Genomic DNA, 13,687 nt, shown 5'->3' on the forward strand with positions numbered 1-13,687 from the left:
GACCCAAGATGAAGTGACTGTATCTGACATAGCAGCTGAGGCTGAAATGATACCACAAATCAAACAAATTACAACAGAGTCTGTAGTAATTGAAGTTCAACCAAAAGTCAAATCAGAAGTGGCTCTTGCTGAAGAGACAGAAGGTGAAGTTACTGTGTCTGGCATTTCAGCTGAGACCGTTATAACGCCACAAGTTGAAGACATTAGTACTGCTTCTGTTGAAATTGATGTTAAACCAATGGTAAAAGCAGAAGTGGCTCAGACTGAAGATACCATAGATGAAATGACTGTGTCTGATGTTGAAACTCAAGCTGAAATTACACCTCAAGTTGAAGAAATAGGTAAAGAGACTTTGGAAATTGATGTTAAACCAAAAGTCGAAGCTGAAGTAAATGTTGCCGAAGAGGCCCAAGATGATGTGACTGTATCTGACATTGCAGCTAAGGCTGAAATTACAACACAAATAAAAGACATTACAGCAGAGTCTGCCGAAATCGAAGTTAAACCAGAAGTCGAATCAAAAATTTCTCCTGCTGAAGAGACAGAAGGTGAAACTACTTTGTCTGACATTGCAGCTGAGGCCATTATAACGCCAAAAGTTGAGGACATTACTACTGATTCTGTCGAACTTTATGAAAAGCCAAAGGAAACAGCAGAAGTGGCTGAGACTGAATATACGGAAGATGAAATAACTGTGTCTGACATAGAAACTGAAGCTGAAATTACACCTCAAGTTAAAGAAATAGGTAAAGAGCAAGTTGAACTTGATGTTAAACCAACAGTCGAAGCTGAGGTATCTGTTGCTGGAGAGACCCAAGATGAAGTGACTGTATCTGACATAGCAGCTGAGGCTGAAATGATACCACAAATCAAACAAATTACAACAGAGTCCGTAGTAATTGAAGTTCAACCAAAAGTCAAATCAGAAGTGGCTCTTGCTGAAGAGACAGAAGGTGAAGTTACTGTGTCTGGCATTTCAGCTGAGACCGTTATAACGCCACAAGTTGAAGACATTAGTACTGCTTCTGTTGAAATTGATGTTAAACCAATGGTTAAAGCAGAAGTGGCTCAGACTGAAGATACCGTAGATGAAATGACTGTGTCTGATGTTGAAACTCAAGCTGAAATTACACCTCAAGTTGAAGAAATAGGTAAAGAGACTTTGGAAATTGATGTTAAACCAAAAGTCGAAGCTGAAGTAAATGTTGCCGAAGAGGCCCAAGATGATGTGACTGTATCTGACATTGCAGCTAAGGCTGAAATTACAACACAAATAAAAGACATTACAGCAGAGTCTGCCGAAATCGAAGTTAAACCAGAAGTCGAATCAAAAATTTCTCCTGCTGAAGAGACAGAAGGTGAAACTACTTTGTCTGACATTGCAGCTGAGGCCATAATAACGCCAAAAGTTGAGGACATTACTACTGATTCTGTCGAACTTTATGATAAGCCAAAGGAAACAGCAGAAGTGGCTGAGACTGAATATACGGAAGATGAAATAACTGTGTCTGACATAGAAACTGAAGCTGAAATTACACCTCAAGTTAAAGAAATAGGTAAAGAGCAAGTTGAACTTGATGTTAAACCAACAGTCGAAGCTGAGGTATCTGTTGCTGGAGAGACCCAAGATGAAGTGACTGTATCTGACATAGCAGCTGAGGCTGAAATGATACCACAAATCAAACAAATTACAACAGAGTCTGTAGTAATTGAAGTTCAACCAAAAGTCAAATCAGAAGTGGCTCTTGCTGAAGAGACAGAAGGTGAAGTTACTGTGTCTGGCATTTCAGCTGAGACCGTTATAACTCCACAAGTTGAAGACATTAGTACTGCTTCTGTTGAAATTGATGTTAAACCAATGGTAAAAGCAGAAGTGGCTCAGACTGAAGATACCATAGATGAAATGACTGTGTCTGATGTTGAAACTCAAGCTGAAATTACACCTCAAGTTGAAGAAATAGGTAAAGAGACTTTGGAAATTGATGTTAAACCAAAAGTCGAAACTGAAGTAAATGTTGCCGAAGAGGCCCAAGATGATGTGACTGTATCTGACATTGCAGCTAAGGCTGAAATTACAACAAAAATAAAAGACATTACAGCAGAGTCTGCCGAAATCGAAGTTAAACCAGAAGTCGAATCAAAAATTTGTCCTCCTGAAGAGACAGAAGGTAAAACTACTTTCTCTGACATTGCAGCTGAGGCCATAATAACGCCAAAAGTTGAGGACATTACTACTGATTCTGTCGAACTTTATGATAAGCCAAAGGAAACAGCAGAAGTGGCTGAGACTGAATATACGGAAGATGAAATAACTGTGTCTGACATAGAAACTGAAGCTGAAATTACACCTCAAGTTAAAGAAATAGGTAAAGAGCAAGTTGAACTTGATGTTAAACCAACAGTCGAAGCTGAGGTATCTGTTGCTGGAGAGACCCAAGATGAAGTGACTGTATCTGACATAGCAGCTGAGGCTGAAATGATACCACAAATCAAACAAATTACAACAGAGTCTGTAGTAATTGAAGTTCAACCAAAAGTCAAATCAGAAGTGGCTCTTGCTGAAGAGACAGAAGGTGAAGTTACTGTGTCTGGCATTTCAGCTGAGACCGTTATAACGCCACAAGTTGAAGACATTAGTACTGCTTCTGTTGAAATTGATGTTAAACCAATGGTAAAAGCAGAAGTGGCTCAGACTGAAGATACCATAGATGAAATGACTGTGTCTGATGTTGAAACTCAAGCTGAAATTACACCTCAAGTTGAAGAAATAGGTAAAGAGACTTTGGAAATTGATGTTAAACCAAAAGTCGAAACTGAAGTAAATGTTGCCGAAGAGGCCCAAGATGATGTGACTGTATCTGACATTGCAGCTAAGGCTGAAATTACAACAAAAATAAAAGACATTACAGCAGAGTCTGCCGAAATCGAAGTTAAACCAGAAGTCGAATCAAAAATTTGTCCTCCTGAAGAGACAGAAGGTAAAACTACTTTCTCTGACATTGCAGCTGAGGCCATAATAACGCCAAAAGTTGAGGACATTACTACTGATTCTGTCGAACTTTATGATAAGCCAAAGGAAACAGCAGAAGTGGCTGAGACTGAATATACGGAAGATGAAATAACTGTGTCTGACATAGAAACTGAAGCTGAAATTACACCTCAAGTTAAAGAAATAGGTAAAGAGCAAGTTGAACTTGATGTTAAACCAACAGTCGAAGCTGAGGTATTTGTTGCTGGAGAGACCCAAGATGAAGTGACTGTATCTGACATTGCAGCTGAGGCTGAAATGATACCACAAATCAAACAAATTACAACAGAGTCTGTAGGAATTGAAGTTCAACCAAAAGTCAAATCAGAAGTGGCTCTTGCTGAAGAGACAGAAGGTGAAGTTACTGTGTCTGGCATTTCAGCTGAGACCGTTATAACGCCACAAGTTGAAGACATTAGTACTGCTTCTGTTGAAATTGATGTTAAACCAATGGTAAAAGCAGAAGTGGCTCAGACTGAAGATACTGTAGATGAAATGACTGTGTCTGATGTTGAAACTCAAGCTGAAATTACACCTCAAGTTGAAGAAATAGGTAAAGAGACTTTGGAAATTGATGTTAAACCAAAAGTCGAAGCTGAAGTAAATGTTGCCGAAGAGGCCCAAGATGATGTGACTGTATCTGACATTGCAGCTAAGGCTGAAATTACAACACAAATAAAAGACATTACAGCAGAGTCTGCCGAAATCGAAGTTAAACCAGAAGTCGAATCAAAAATTTCTCCTGCTGAAGAGACAGAAGGTGAAACTACTTTGTCTGACATTGCAGCTGAGGCCATAATAACGCCAAAAGTTGAGGACATTACTACTGATTCTGTCGAACTTGATGATAAGCCAAAGGAAACAGCAGAAGTGGCTGAGACTGAATATACGGAAGATGAAATAACTGTGTCTGACATAGAAACTGAAGCTGAAATTACACCTCAAGTTGAAAAAATAGGTAAAGAGCAAGTTGAACTTGATGTTAAGCCAACAGTCGAAGCTGAGGTATCTGTTGCTGGAGAGACCCAAGATGAAGTGACTGTATCTGACATAGCAGCTGAGGCTGAAATGATACCACAAATCAAACAAATTACAACAGAGTCTGTAGTAATTGAAGTTCAACCAAAAGTCAAATCAGAAGTGGCTCTTGCTGAAGAGACAGAAGGTGAAGTTACTGTGTCTGGCATTTCAGCTGAGACCGTTATAATGCCACAAGTTGAAGACATTAGTACTGCTTCTGTTGAAATTGATGTTAAACCAATGGTAAAAGCAGAAGTGGCTCAGACTGAAGATACCATAGATGAAATGACTGTGTCTGATGTTGAAACTCAAGCTGAAATTACACCTCAAGTTGAAGAAATAGGTAAAGAGACTTTGGAAATTGATGTTAAACCAAAAGTCGAAACTGAAGTAAATGTTGCCGAAGAGGCCCAAGATGATGTGACTGTATCTGACATTGCAGCTAAGGCTGAAATTACAGCACAAATAAAAGACATTACAGCAGAGTCTGCCGAAATCGAAGTTAAACCAGAAGTCGAATCAAAAATTTGTCCTGCTGAAGAGACAGAAGGTGAAACTACTTTCTCTGACATTGCAGCTGAGGCCATAATAACGCCAAAAGTTGAGGACATTACTACTGATTCTGTCGAACTTTATGATAAGCCAAAGGAAACAGCAGAAGTGGCTGAGACTGAATATACGGAAGATGAAATAACTGTGTCTGACATAGAAACTGAAGCTGAAATTACACCTCAAGTTAAAGAAATAGGTAAAGAGCAAGTTGAACTTGATGTTAAACCAACAGTCGAAGCTGAGGTATTTGTTGCTGGAGAGACCCAAGATGAAGTGACTGTATCTGACATAGCAGCTGAGGCTGAAATGATACCACAATTCAAACAAATTATAACAAAGTCTGTAGAAATTGAAGTTCAACCAAAAGTCAAATCAGAAGTGGCTCTTGCTGAAGAGACAGAAGGTGAAGTTACTGTGTCTGGCATTTCAGCTGAGACCGTTATAACGCCACAAGTTGAAGACATTAGTACTGCTTCTGTTGAAATTGATGTTAAACCAATGGTAGATGCAGAAGTGGCTCAGACTGAATATACTGTAGATGAAATGACTGTGTCTGTTGTTGAAACTCAAGCTGAAATAACACATCAAGTTGAAGAAATAGGTAAAGAGACTTTGGAAATTGATGTTAAACCAACAGTCGAAGCTGCAGTAAATGTTGCTGAAGAGGCCCAAGATGATGTGACTGTATCTGACATTGCAGCTATGGCTGAAATTATACCACGAATAAAAGACATTACAGCAGAGTCTGTCGAAATCGAAGTTAAACCAGAAGTCGAATCAAAAATTTCTCCTGCGGAAGAGACAGAAGGTGAAACTACTTTGTCTGACATTGCAGCTGAGGACATAATAACGCCAACAGTTGAGGACATTACTACTGATTCCTTCGAACTTTATGATAAGCCAAAGGAAACAGCAGAAGTGGCTGAGACTGAATATACGGAAGATGAAATAACTGTGTCTGACATAGAAACTGAAGCTGAAATTACACCTCAAGTTGAAAAAATAGGTAAAGAGCAAGTTGAACTTGATGTTAAACCAACAGTCGAAGCTGAGGTATCTGTTGCTGAAGAGACCCAAGATGAAGTGACTGTATCTGACATTGCAGCTGAGGCTGAAATGATACCACAAATCAAACAAATTGCAACAGAGTCTGTAGTAATTGAAGTTCAACCAAAAGTCAAATCAGAAGTGGCTCTTGCTGAAGAGACAGAAGATGAAGTTACTTTGTCTGGCATATCAGCTGAGAGCGTAATAACGCCACACGTTGAAGACATTAGTACTGCTTCTGTTGAAATTGATGTTAAACCAATGGTAAAAGCAGAAGTGGCTCAGACTGAAGATACCGTAGATGAAATGACTGTGTCTGATGTTGAAACTCAAGCTGAAATTATACCTCAAGTTGAAGAAATAGGTAAAGAGACTTTGGAAATTGATGTTAAACCAACAGTCGTAGCTCAAGTATCTCTTGCCAAAGAGGCCCAAGATGAAGTGACTGTATCTGACATTGCAGCTAAGGCTGAAATTATACCACAAATAAAAGACATTACAGCAGAGTCTGTCGAAATCGAAGTTAAACCAGAAGTCGAATCAACAATTTCTCCTGCGGAAGAGACAGAAGGTGAAACTACTTTGTCTGACATTGCAGCTGAGGCCATAATAACGCCAAAAGTTGAGGACATTACTACTGATTCTGTCAAACTTTATGATAAGTCAAAGGAAACAGCAGAAGTGGCTGAGACTGAATATACGGAAGATGAAATAACTGTGTCTGACATAGAAGCTGAAGCTGAAATTACACCTCAAGTTAAAGAAATAGGTAAAGAGCAAGTTGAACTTGATGTGAAACCAACAGTCGAAGCTGAGGTATCTGTTGCTGGAGAGACCCAAGATGAAGTGACTGTATCTGACATTGCAGCTGAGGCTGAAATGATAACACAAATCAAACAAATTACAACAGATTCTGTAGTAATTAAAGTTCAACCAAAAGTCAAATCAGAAGTGGCTCTTGCTGAAGAGACAGAAGGTGAAGTTACTGTGTCTGGCATTTCAGCTGAGACCGTAATAACGCCACAAGTTGAAGACATTAGTACTGCTTCTGTTGAAATTGATGTTAAACCAATGGTAAAAGCAGAAGTGACTCTGACTGAAGATACCGTAGATGAAATGACTGTGTCTGATGTTGAAACTCAAGCTGAAATTACACCTCAAAATGAAGAAATAGGTAAAGAGACTTTGGAAATTGATGTTAAACCAACAGTCGAAGCTGAAGTATATGTTGCTGAAGAGGCCCAAGATACAGTGACTGTGTCTGACATAGATACTCAAGCTGTAAATACACAGCGAGATGTCGAAATACATAAAGATTATGTAGAGAATCAGGTTAAACCAAAAATGGAAGCAGAGGTGTTTGTAGCTGAAGAGACTCTGGTTGAAATGACTGCGTCTGACATTCAAACTCATGCTGCAGTTAAACTTCAAGTTGAAGAAATTGGTAAAGAGTTTAAAGTTAAACCAACAGTTGAAGCTGAGGTGTCCCTTTCTGAAGAGACCCAAGGTGAAGTAACTGTACCTCACATTGCAGCTAAGACTGAAATTATGCCACTAGTCAAAGAAATTTCTACAGAGTCTGTAGAAATTGAAGTCAAACCTAGACTCATATCAGAGGTGGTGCCTGCCAAACAGACAGAATGTGTATTGACTGTGTCTGACATTGCAGCTGAGGCCAAAATAATGCCACAAGGCGAAGAATTTACTTCTGAGTCTGTAGAAAGTGACTTAACACCAAGAAATAAATCAGTAGTTACTCCTGCTGATGAGACAGAAGGTGAAGTGACTGTGTCTGTGATTGCTTCACAAATCCCAGAGATTACTGGCGATAGGGAAAAATCTACACCAACTGTTGACACTCTGATTTTAAGTGAAACTGATGTAGCAAAGACATTTCTTGTGTCTGAAAAAGGATATGAAATATCTGATATATCTGTCGAAGTAACTGATCTCTCCTCAAGTAAACCAAAGTATTCTCTGTCTGATGTCTCTGATGAGTTTCAATTTACAAAATTATCTGTCAATGAAGATGTGTCTGACAAAGTACGTTTAACCAAACTTGGTGTCCAATTAGTATATGATAGTAATTCAGAGGAGGAAATGTCATTAGACTTCTCCATACCAGAAACAGGTACACCATGGTCTTTTCTTGCATGTAGAATGCTACTCTGAGATGTATTAGAACTGTTCTAGTTGTCGGTTTATTGCTTTGGTTTATTTCCTTTTGAAGTACCTTGCGTTTTTAAGAATTGCATGTATATGCAAAGCCAATCTTTTCAGAAGGCTTTTGTTTTTGTCATTTTGGTGAGAAAAATGTTTTTTGAAATACTTGCAAGCTATATTTTATTTAATGAACAAGTGGGCTTTTAAGCTTGTGACCGAACAAGTGTGAAAATTGTTGCTGGGAGTGAAATGTATTGGCTTCTTGTGCTGTTGTTGTTTTTGAACATATTTTCTTGGTTTGGAAATATCATTTAAGAAGCTTTCATATAGACAATATGAACATTTCTATCAGCCATTGTGTGTTTGTAAAATGCGAGAAAAAGTTATGAATGAAAAAATTCTGATACAAATTTGCAATTGAACTAATGTTTTTTGTGTGTTTATGTGTGTATTATAGGAAATGATGTGTATTAGGAAAAATTGAGCATGCTTTTATGGGATTCATTTGTGTGTTCAGATTGTGTTATTTTAGTGTCCACATCTTTTTTTCCATAGATATGTGTCTAAATTCAGTCAATATCAAACAAATTTGTTTAAAGAAAACCTTTTTTATATCTCTATATTTAATTGTGACCTTATGTCTGAAACATTGACCGTCCAGAATCTTTTGTGAAAATTGAATCTTTATTCTTTATTCTTGATCAGTAAAGATACAAGTTCCTTACTTGGTTTTTATTTGTGGCAACATATATGCTTAAATCAGAGTCTGAAGGACACTATGTCATTGGAATGGTTCTCTATGTCCTATTTGTGTTTGTTGTAAAGGCTCTGACGTAGAGGAAGAGGTTTCAATCGGTGAAGAATATCTCTCAGAAAAAGAGAAAAATGTTGGTATGTAAGAATGACAGCAGAGTGTGTGTACCATGCATCCTTTGCAGTTACAACAGAAAATAAATTATTCCTTTCTTACATCTAATATCTTCTAAAACTGTGTGTCATAATATACTACTTGTTTTTGTGCCGTCTTCTTTTCTAACATTTTTCTTCCAACCTTGTTTATTTTCTCATTGACATTCATTAAAGTTTGTCTGACAGTCTTTAAATTATTTTCCAATATTGTTGTTGTGTATCTTTCAAGTTTGGCTTTTTTTCTACTGGTAGCATAGTCTTAGCCCTGCCTTTAATAAAAAGATAAAAAGAGGAAAACACTCGACAGAGTACAAACTAGCAACACATGAGCTTTTTCGCACAAGTTTTATGCAGATAATGTGATACATGGTTTATCATTAATTTACAATATGCCCTTTTTCCAATAGTAGAGTGCTATTTACAAAATTTCTGAATCAAAAGATCGATCTGGATAAACATTTTTTTCTAACCTATTTATTTGTTGGTTCATTTCCGACAAGTGGAAATACAGATTTGGTAAAACCTTTGGGATCTTTCAAACTGACAAACACACTAGTATTAAGGAGAATATTTGTGAGTATGGTTTCATTGTAGTGCATTTCAGTTACCATAGCAACAGTGCTTTACTATAGTTTATGTGAATCTTTGCAGTGAACAATGACTGTGAACATGCTGTTGTGTTGATTTTCAGCAAATTAAACTTTAAAAAAAAAGAAAAGGTTTACATTATATTAACCTTTTTCATAAGAAGTCCTTGAAGAAATAAATAATTAATTTGATATGGAAGACTACAGATCATCTGGTGGGGAAAAGATGATAAGCATTTTCAGTCAGTACACAATCTGCAGTGTATTAATATCATGCTATCACTACTAATAAAAAATCTTGAAAGTTAGTTACTGAATTTTGATCTTCGAATATGGATAATTAGACCTTTTTTAGGTAACTTTTAGTAATTGATAAATTTTAATTTTATTTTAAGATTGCAAGAAATTTAGTGTTTCATGCCTTGTTTATGCTGTGAACAAAACTTTATGTATATATATATAAAGTTCACACTTCAAAGTCATTGCTGCTATATAACAGTAAACAGTACTAAAGTATATACATCTATAGCAACATATACTACTGCTTCAGGGGTTCTACTTAGCATGCATTTTTCTATTTGTAAAAAATATTTGTTTTGTGTATTGCAGAGGAGGAAAAAGAAGCAATATCAGATGAAGAAACCAAGCATCATGGTAAGTTTGGTATTACCGAATTTTCTGTTTTTTGTAATTTTGTGCCACTTTTTGTATTGTTTTTTCTTGATTTTGTGGTGACAGAGTCATACTGAATTCCACTCTTGAATATAAGTAATGTATGTAACCTGTAGTATTTGTAAAAAAAGCCTCATATTAAAAGAATTCAATATAGTGCAAACTAATGTACATGTGAACAAATATTTAGTAACTACTGCATTATCTTCTCAGCAGAATTTCTCATATTTTTAATCAAATTTGCACTGGTTTACAGAAGAAAAGGAAGTGAAAACAGCGCCAGAATTTGCTAACGAACTCTCCGACATCAAGACAATTGATGGCGGCAAAGCTCACTTTGAGGTCGTTGTCACGGGATACCCGAAACCTGAGGTCATCTGGCTGAAGGATGACAACCTGGTGGAAGAGACCGATGATATCCAAATGTCACAGGAAGGCAACGTATTTACCTTAACGATTCCCGATGTATACCCAGAGGACAAAGGCCGATACACGGTTGTGGCGAAGAACGAAGTCGGATCTGTCACTTCTTCAGCAGTTTTGTTTGTGGAAGGTTTGTAAAGAAATTATTCCAGTTCATGTAATGTGTACTGAAAACTTTTTATACAGTTTTTTTCTTTAATAGTTTCATTTGTTACAGTGCTTTTTGTTATACCCCTTAGTTTTATCATATGGAATAGCTGATTATCTCAGCTGAATATGCCCTAAGATGTGTCATTTCATATCATTTTCCTTATTGCAATAATAATTTATGTGCACCGCTTGACTAGGCTATATTTCTGTGTTTCTATTCAGCTGAAGAAGAGGAGTTAATTCCACCAGCGTTCTCCCAGAAACCCAAATTCCAGACTGTGGATGAGGGTGCCACCGTGACCTTTACTGCCAAGGTCATCGCTATACCTGCAGCTGATGTGAGCCCCAGATTAGATGCAAATTCATTCAATAGCTGCAATGACATGCCATTAATATTATTAATTAAGCTTTGTGTAATGCAGTAAATAAGCTATTCAGTTAGTATAAGTATTTAGCAGGATTTTAGCAGAGCCTCGTCACAGCCAGGTAATAGTGTATATGTCTTAAATTAATGTTAAATAATGTAACATGTTGTAGGTAATATACTCTGCTTTTACTCAAATTCTTGTTCATGCCATTCCTATTCAGATATACTGGACCCACAATGGCGAACAAGTGGCTGACGATGATATTCATACAGTAGAGGTTATCACAGAAGAATCCGTTGTTACAACGACCTTGACCCTACAAGAGGTCACGCCCCAGGAGGCAGGCACCTACAAATGTATCGCCATCAATGACGCAGGAGAGGAGACTGTGTCTGCTTCACTCATTGTCAAAGGTAACCACGGAAACAGAACTCATTTATACTTTGTATAATGTTGTAATAATATATTGTTTTCATTTGAGCTTAAACATTGATATTGTGTTTGTATTATCTTTGTATAAGAGCACTTATTGTCAAAGGTAACCGAGAAAACCAAACACATTTTTACTTTGTATAATGTTGTAATAAAATTTTGTTTTCATTTGAGCTTAAGAATTGATATTGTGTTTGTGTTATCTACATTAGGGGGCAAATTTATTGAGGTTTTCTTTAACCCTGAATTCTTTCCAAGAACATCACTCTGTAAATCCACTCAATAAATGGGTTAATCAAACATATTTTTATTTTTAAGTCTTTAGCCCATTAATATGAAAAATGTTATAAAATTTTATTTGATTTTCACAGAGGCTCCTGTACAGAAGGACCTGAGGAGTCAGCTGAAACGTGAAGTGTGAGTAGTCGGGGTTAATTAATTAATTATTACAATAATAGTTAACACTTATTCTGGTGTTATGCAAATGGGTATATAGTTATAAGATTGTGTATAATCTGTCACGGTGACAAGTATGTTGGTTTGGTGTTGTTGTGAATGCAGTTAGCTTTGATTTGTTTTAATGTAAATCCTTCTAACAAAAAACTATATAATTATAAAGCATGAAATAAATGTATTCCTGATATAATGTGCACTATAAACACAGATTTATTGCCATTTCATGGTATCACTTCATTTTTATAATATTTATATTGTAAAAAGCATACCTATAACAGGGTCTTTGAAAAATTGTAACACATTTTTTATGATTCAATATAAAGAAGTGAAACTCCAGCTGATGGAACAATATTGCATTCTATTATATACAATTTGTTGGTCGTTTGTTTAAGGCAAGTGACCCAATTTCCAAGAATTAAAAAAAATGAAGATTTTTCAACTCTTAAATGCATTGTACACTGATGTGTGATTTACTTACACTTGGGTGTGAATCTTGATTCATGCTGGGGTATGCTTTCTAAAAATATCATGGAGGAGGTCCCATCTTGTTTCTTTTAACCTAACAAGCATACGTTAACATTATCACAAATGTTTATTGTTTTCATAGTTATTTATTGAGTTGCTATGTGCATGTATGTGGTATGCTATGTACTGACATAGTGTTATGCTCGTGTTATGTTTGGTGCCATGTTGTCTGTAGGACAACAAAGGTTGGATACAAGAAGGCTGTAGAACACAAAGACTTCAGGGGTAATCTTCAGACGCATGTGTAAGTCTACCAGCTGCCAATTGCTTCCTTGTATATTTTTTTTCAAATCCATCTCTGTTTGATATTTCTTCTCATTTGTTTTTTCTTTTTTGTGCCATATTTCCTCCCCATTCTTACCTTTATATACCCTATGAATTAAACATTCATCTCCGAATTCAATATTTTTTCCTAATTCCTTATTGTCCATATTCCATATTTTTCCCTTGTCTTTCCCTATGTTCCCTATTTCCACCCAATGTCTCACTGTATATTCTGTATTTCTTCCCAAGGTATTCCTTTGTATTACATATTTTTTCTCTCTTTTCCTTGATATTGGATATCTCATCACATCTCTTTGTATTCAATATTTCTGCACAATTTCTAAAGCTGTAGTGTTGTTCACAATGTTGGAGCCTAATTCTCCTAAACCTCTGCTGATCCACATTTCCCACAATATGAGTCGTGTTCTGAGAAAACTGGGCATACTGCATGTGCGTAAAATGTCATCCCAGATTAGCTTGTGCAGTCCACACAGGCTAATCTGGGACGACACTTTACGCCTAAATTGGATTTTTGCTAAGTAAGAAGAGACTTCATTTAAACGAAAAATGTCATAAAAGCGGAAATTGTCGTCCCTGATTAGCCTGTGCAGACTGCACAGGCTAATCTGGGATGACACTTTTCGCACATGCATTATGCCCAGTTTTCTCAGAATGCGACTCATATTCTTCCACAGCCCCTCCTTTTGTTACAGTTGACCTTAAATTCATGAACCACTTACAATTGACATGTAAGAGTTAAACTGTCACAATGAAACACTTCCTCATATATCCAACACTTTTTCAGTTTTCCATTTTCCTATACAAAAGCTCATCTCTCTCTTTTTTTCAGATATAAAAAAGTGGAATTGCATGACCTTTTATACAAAACCTCACATTTTACTTTATCTAAATGAAACCTGTATGAGCCAAGGTTCTGCGTGTTTACCTGCAGCCAATAAACATGTGTGTCGACTGATTAACATTACATAAACAAATTCATGATATCTGCTTTGTTCTTGACAGACATTATCAAACTTGCAAAATGTATTATTACTGTTAATACAAGTATCTCTGGCAATCATTTCTAAGAA

The 13,687-nt window shown here is 36.6% G+C and overlaps 2 protein-coding genes across 2 annotated transcripts in view; both read left to right on the forward strand.

Annotated features, from left to right (window-relative positions):
• The window catches only part of LOC127849279 (titin-like), a 215,281-nt gene extending 207,950 nt beyond the window's left edge, over positions 1-7,331 (forward strand). The window contains 3 exon segments of the mRNA XM_052381996.1: positions 4,034-4,193; positions 5,004-7,159; positions 7,317-7,331. Of these exon segments, the coding sequence (XP_052237956.1) occupies positions 4,034-4,193; positions 5,004-7,159; positions 7,317-7,331 (2,331 nt within the window).
• Positions 7,332-8,639: 1,308 nt separating this feature from the next.
• Positions 8,640-13,687, forward strand: part of LOC127847357 (titin-like) — a 148,043-nt gene continuing 142,995 nt past the window's right edge. The window contains exons 1-7 of the mRNA XM_052379214.1: positions 8,640-8,701; positions 9,916-9,960; positions 10,235-10,531; positions 10,774-10,889; positions 11,140-11,332; positions 11,723-11,768; positions 12,508-12,576. Coding sequence (XP_052235174.1) covers positions 10,402-10,531; positions 10,774-10,889; positions 11,140-11,332; positions 11,723-11,768; positions 12,508-12,576 — 554 coding nt within the window. The 5' untranslated portion in view covers positions 8,640-8,701; positions 9,916-9,960; positions 10,235-10,401. The remainder of the gene's footprint in view (positions 8,702-9,915; positions 9,961-10,234; positions 10,532-10,773; positions 10,890-11,139; positions 11,333-11,722; positions 11,769-12,507; positions 12,577-13,687) is intronic.

This window comes from Dreissena polymorpha, chromosome 10 (genome assembly GCF_020536995.1).
Source record: "Dreissena polymorpha isolate Duluth1 chromosome 10, UMN_Dpol_1.0, whole genome shotgun sequence".
Taxonomy (NCBI): domain Eukaryota; kingdom Metazoa; phylum Mollusca; class Bivalvia; order Myida; family Dreissenidae; genus Dreissena; species Dreissena polymorpha.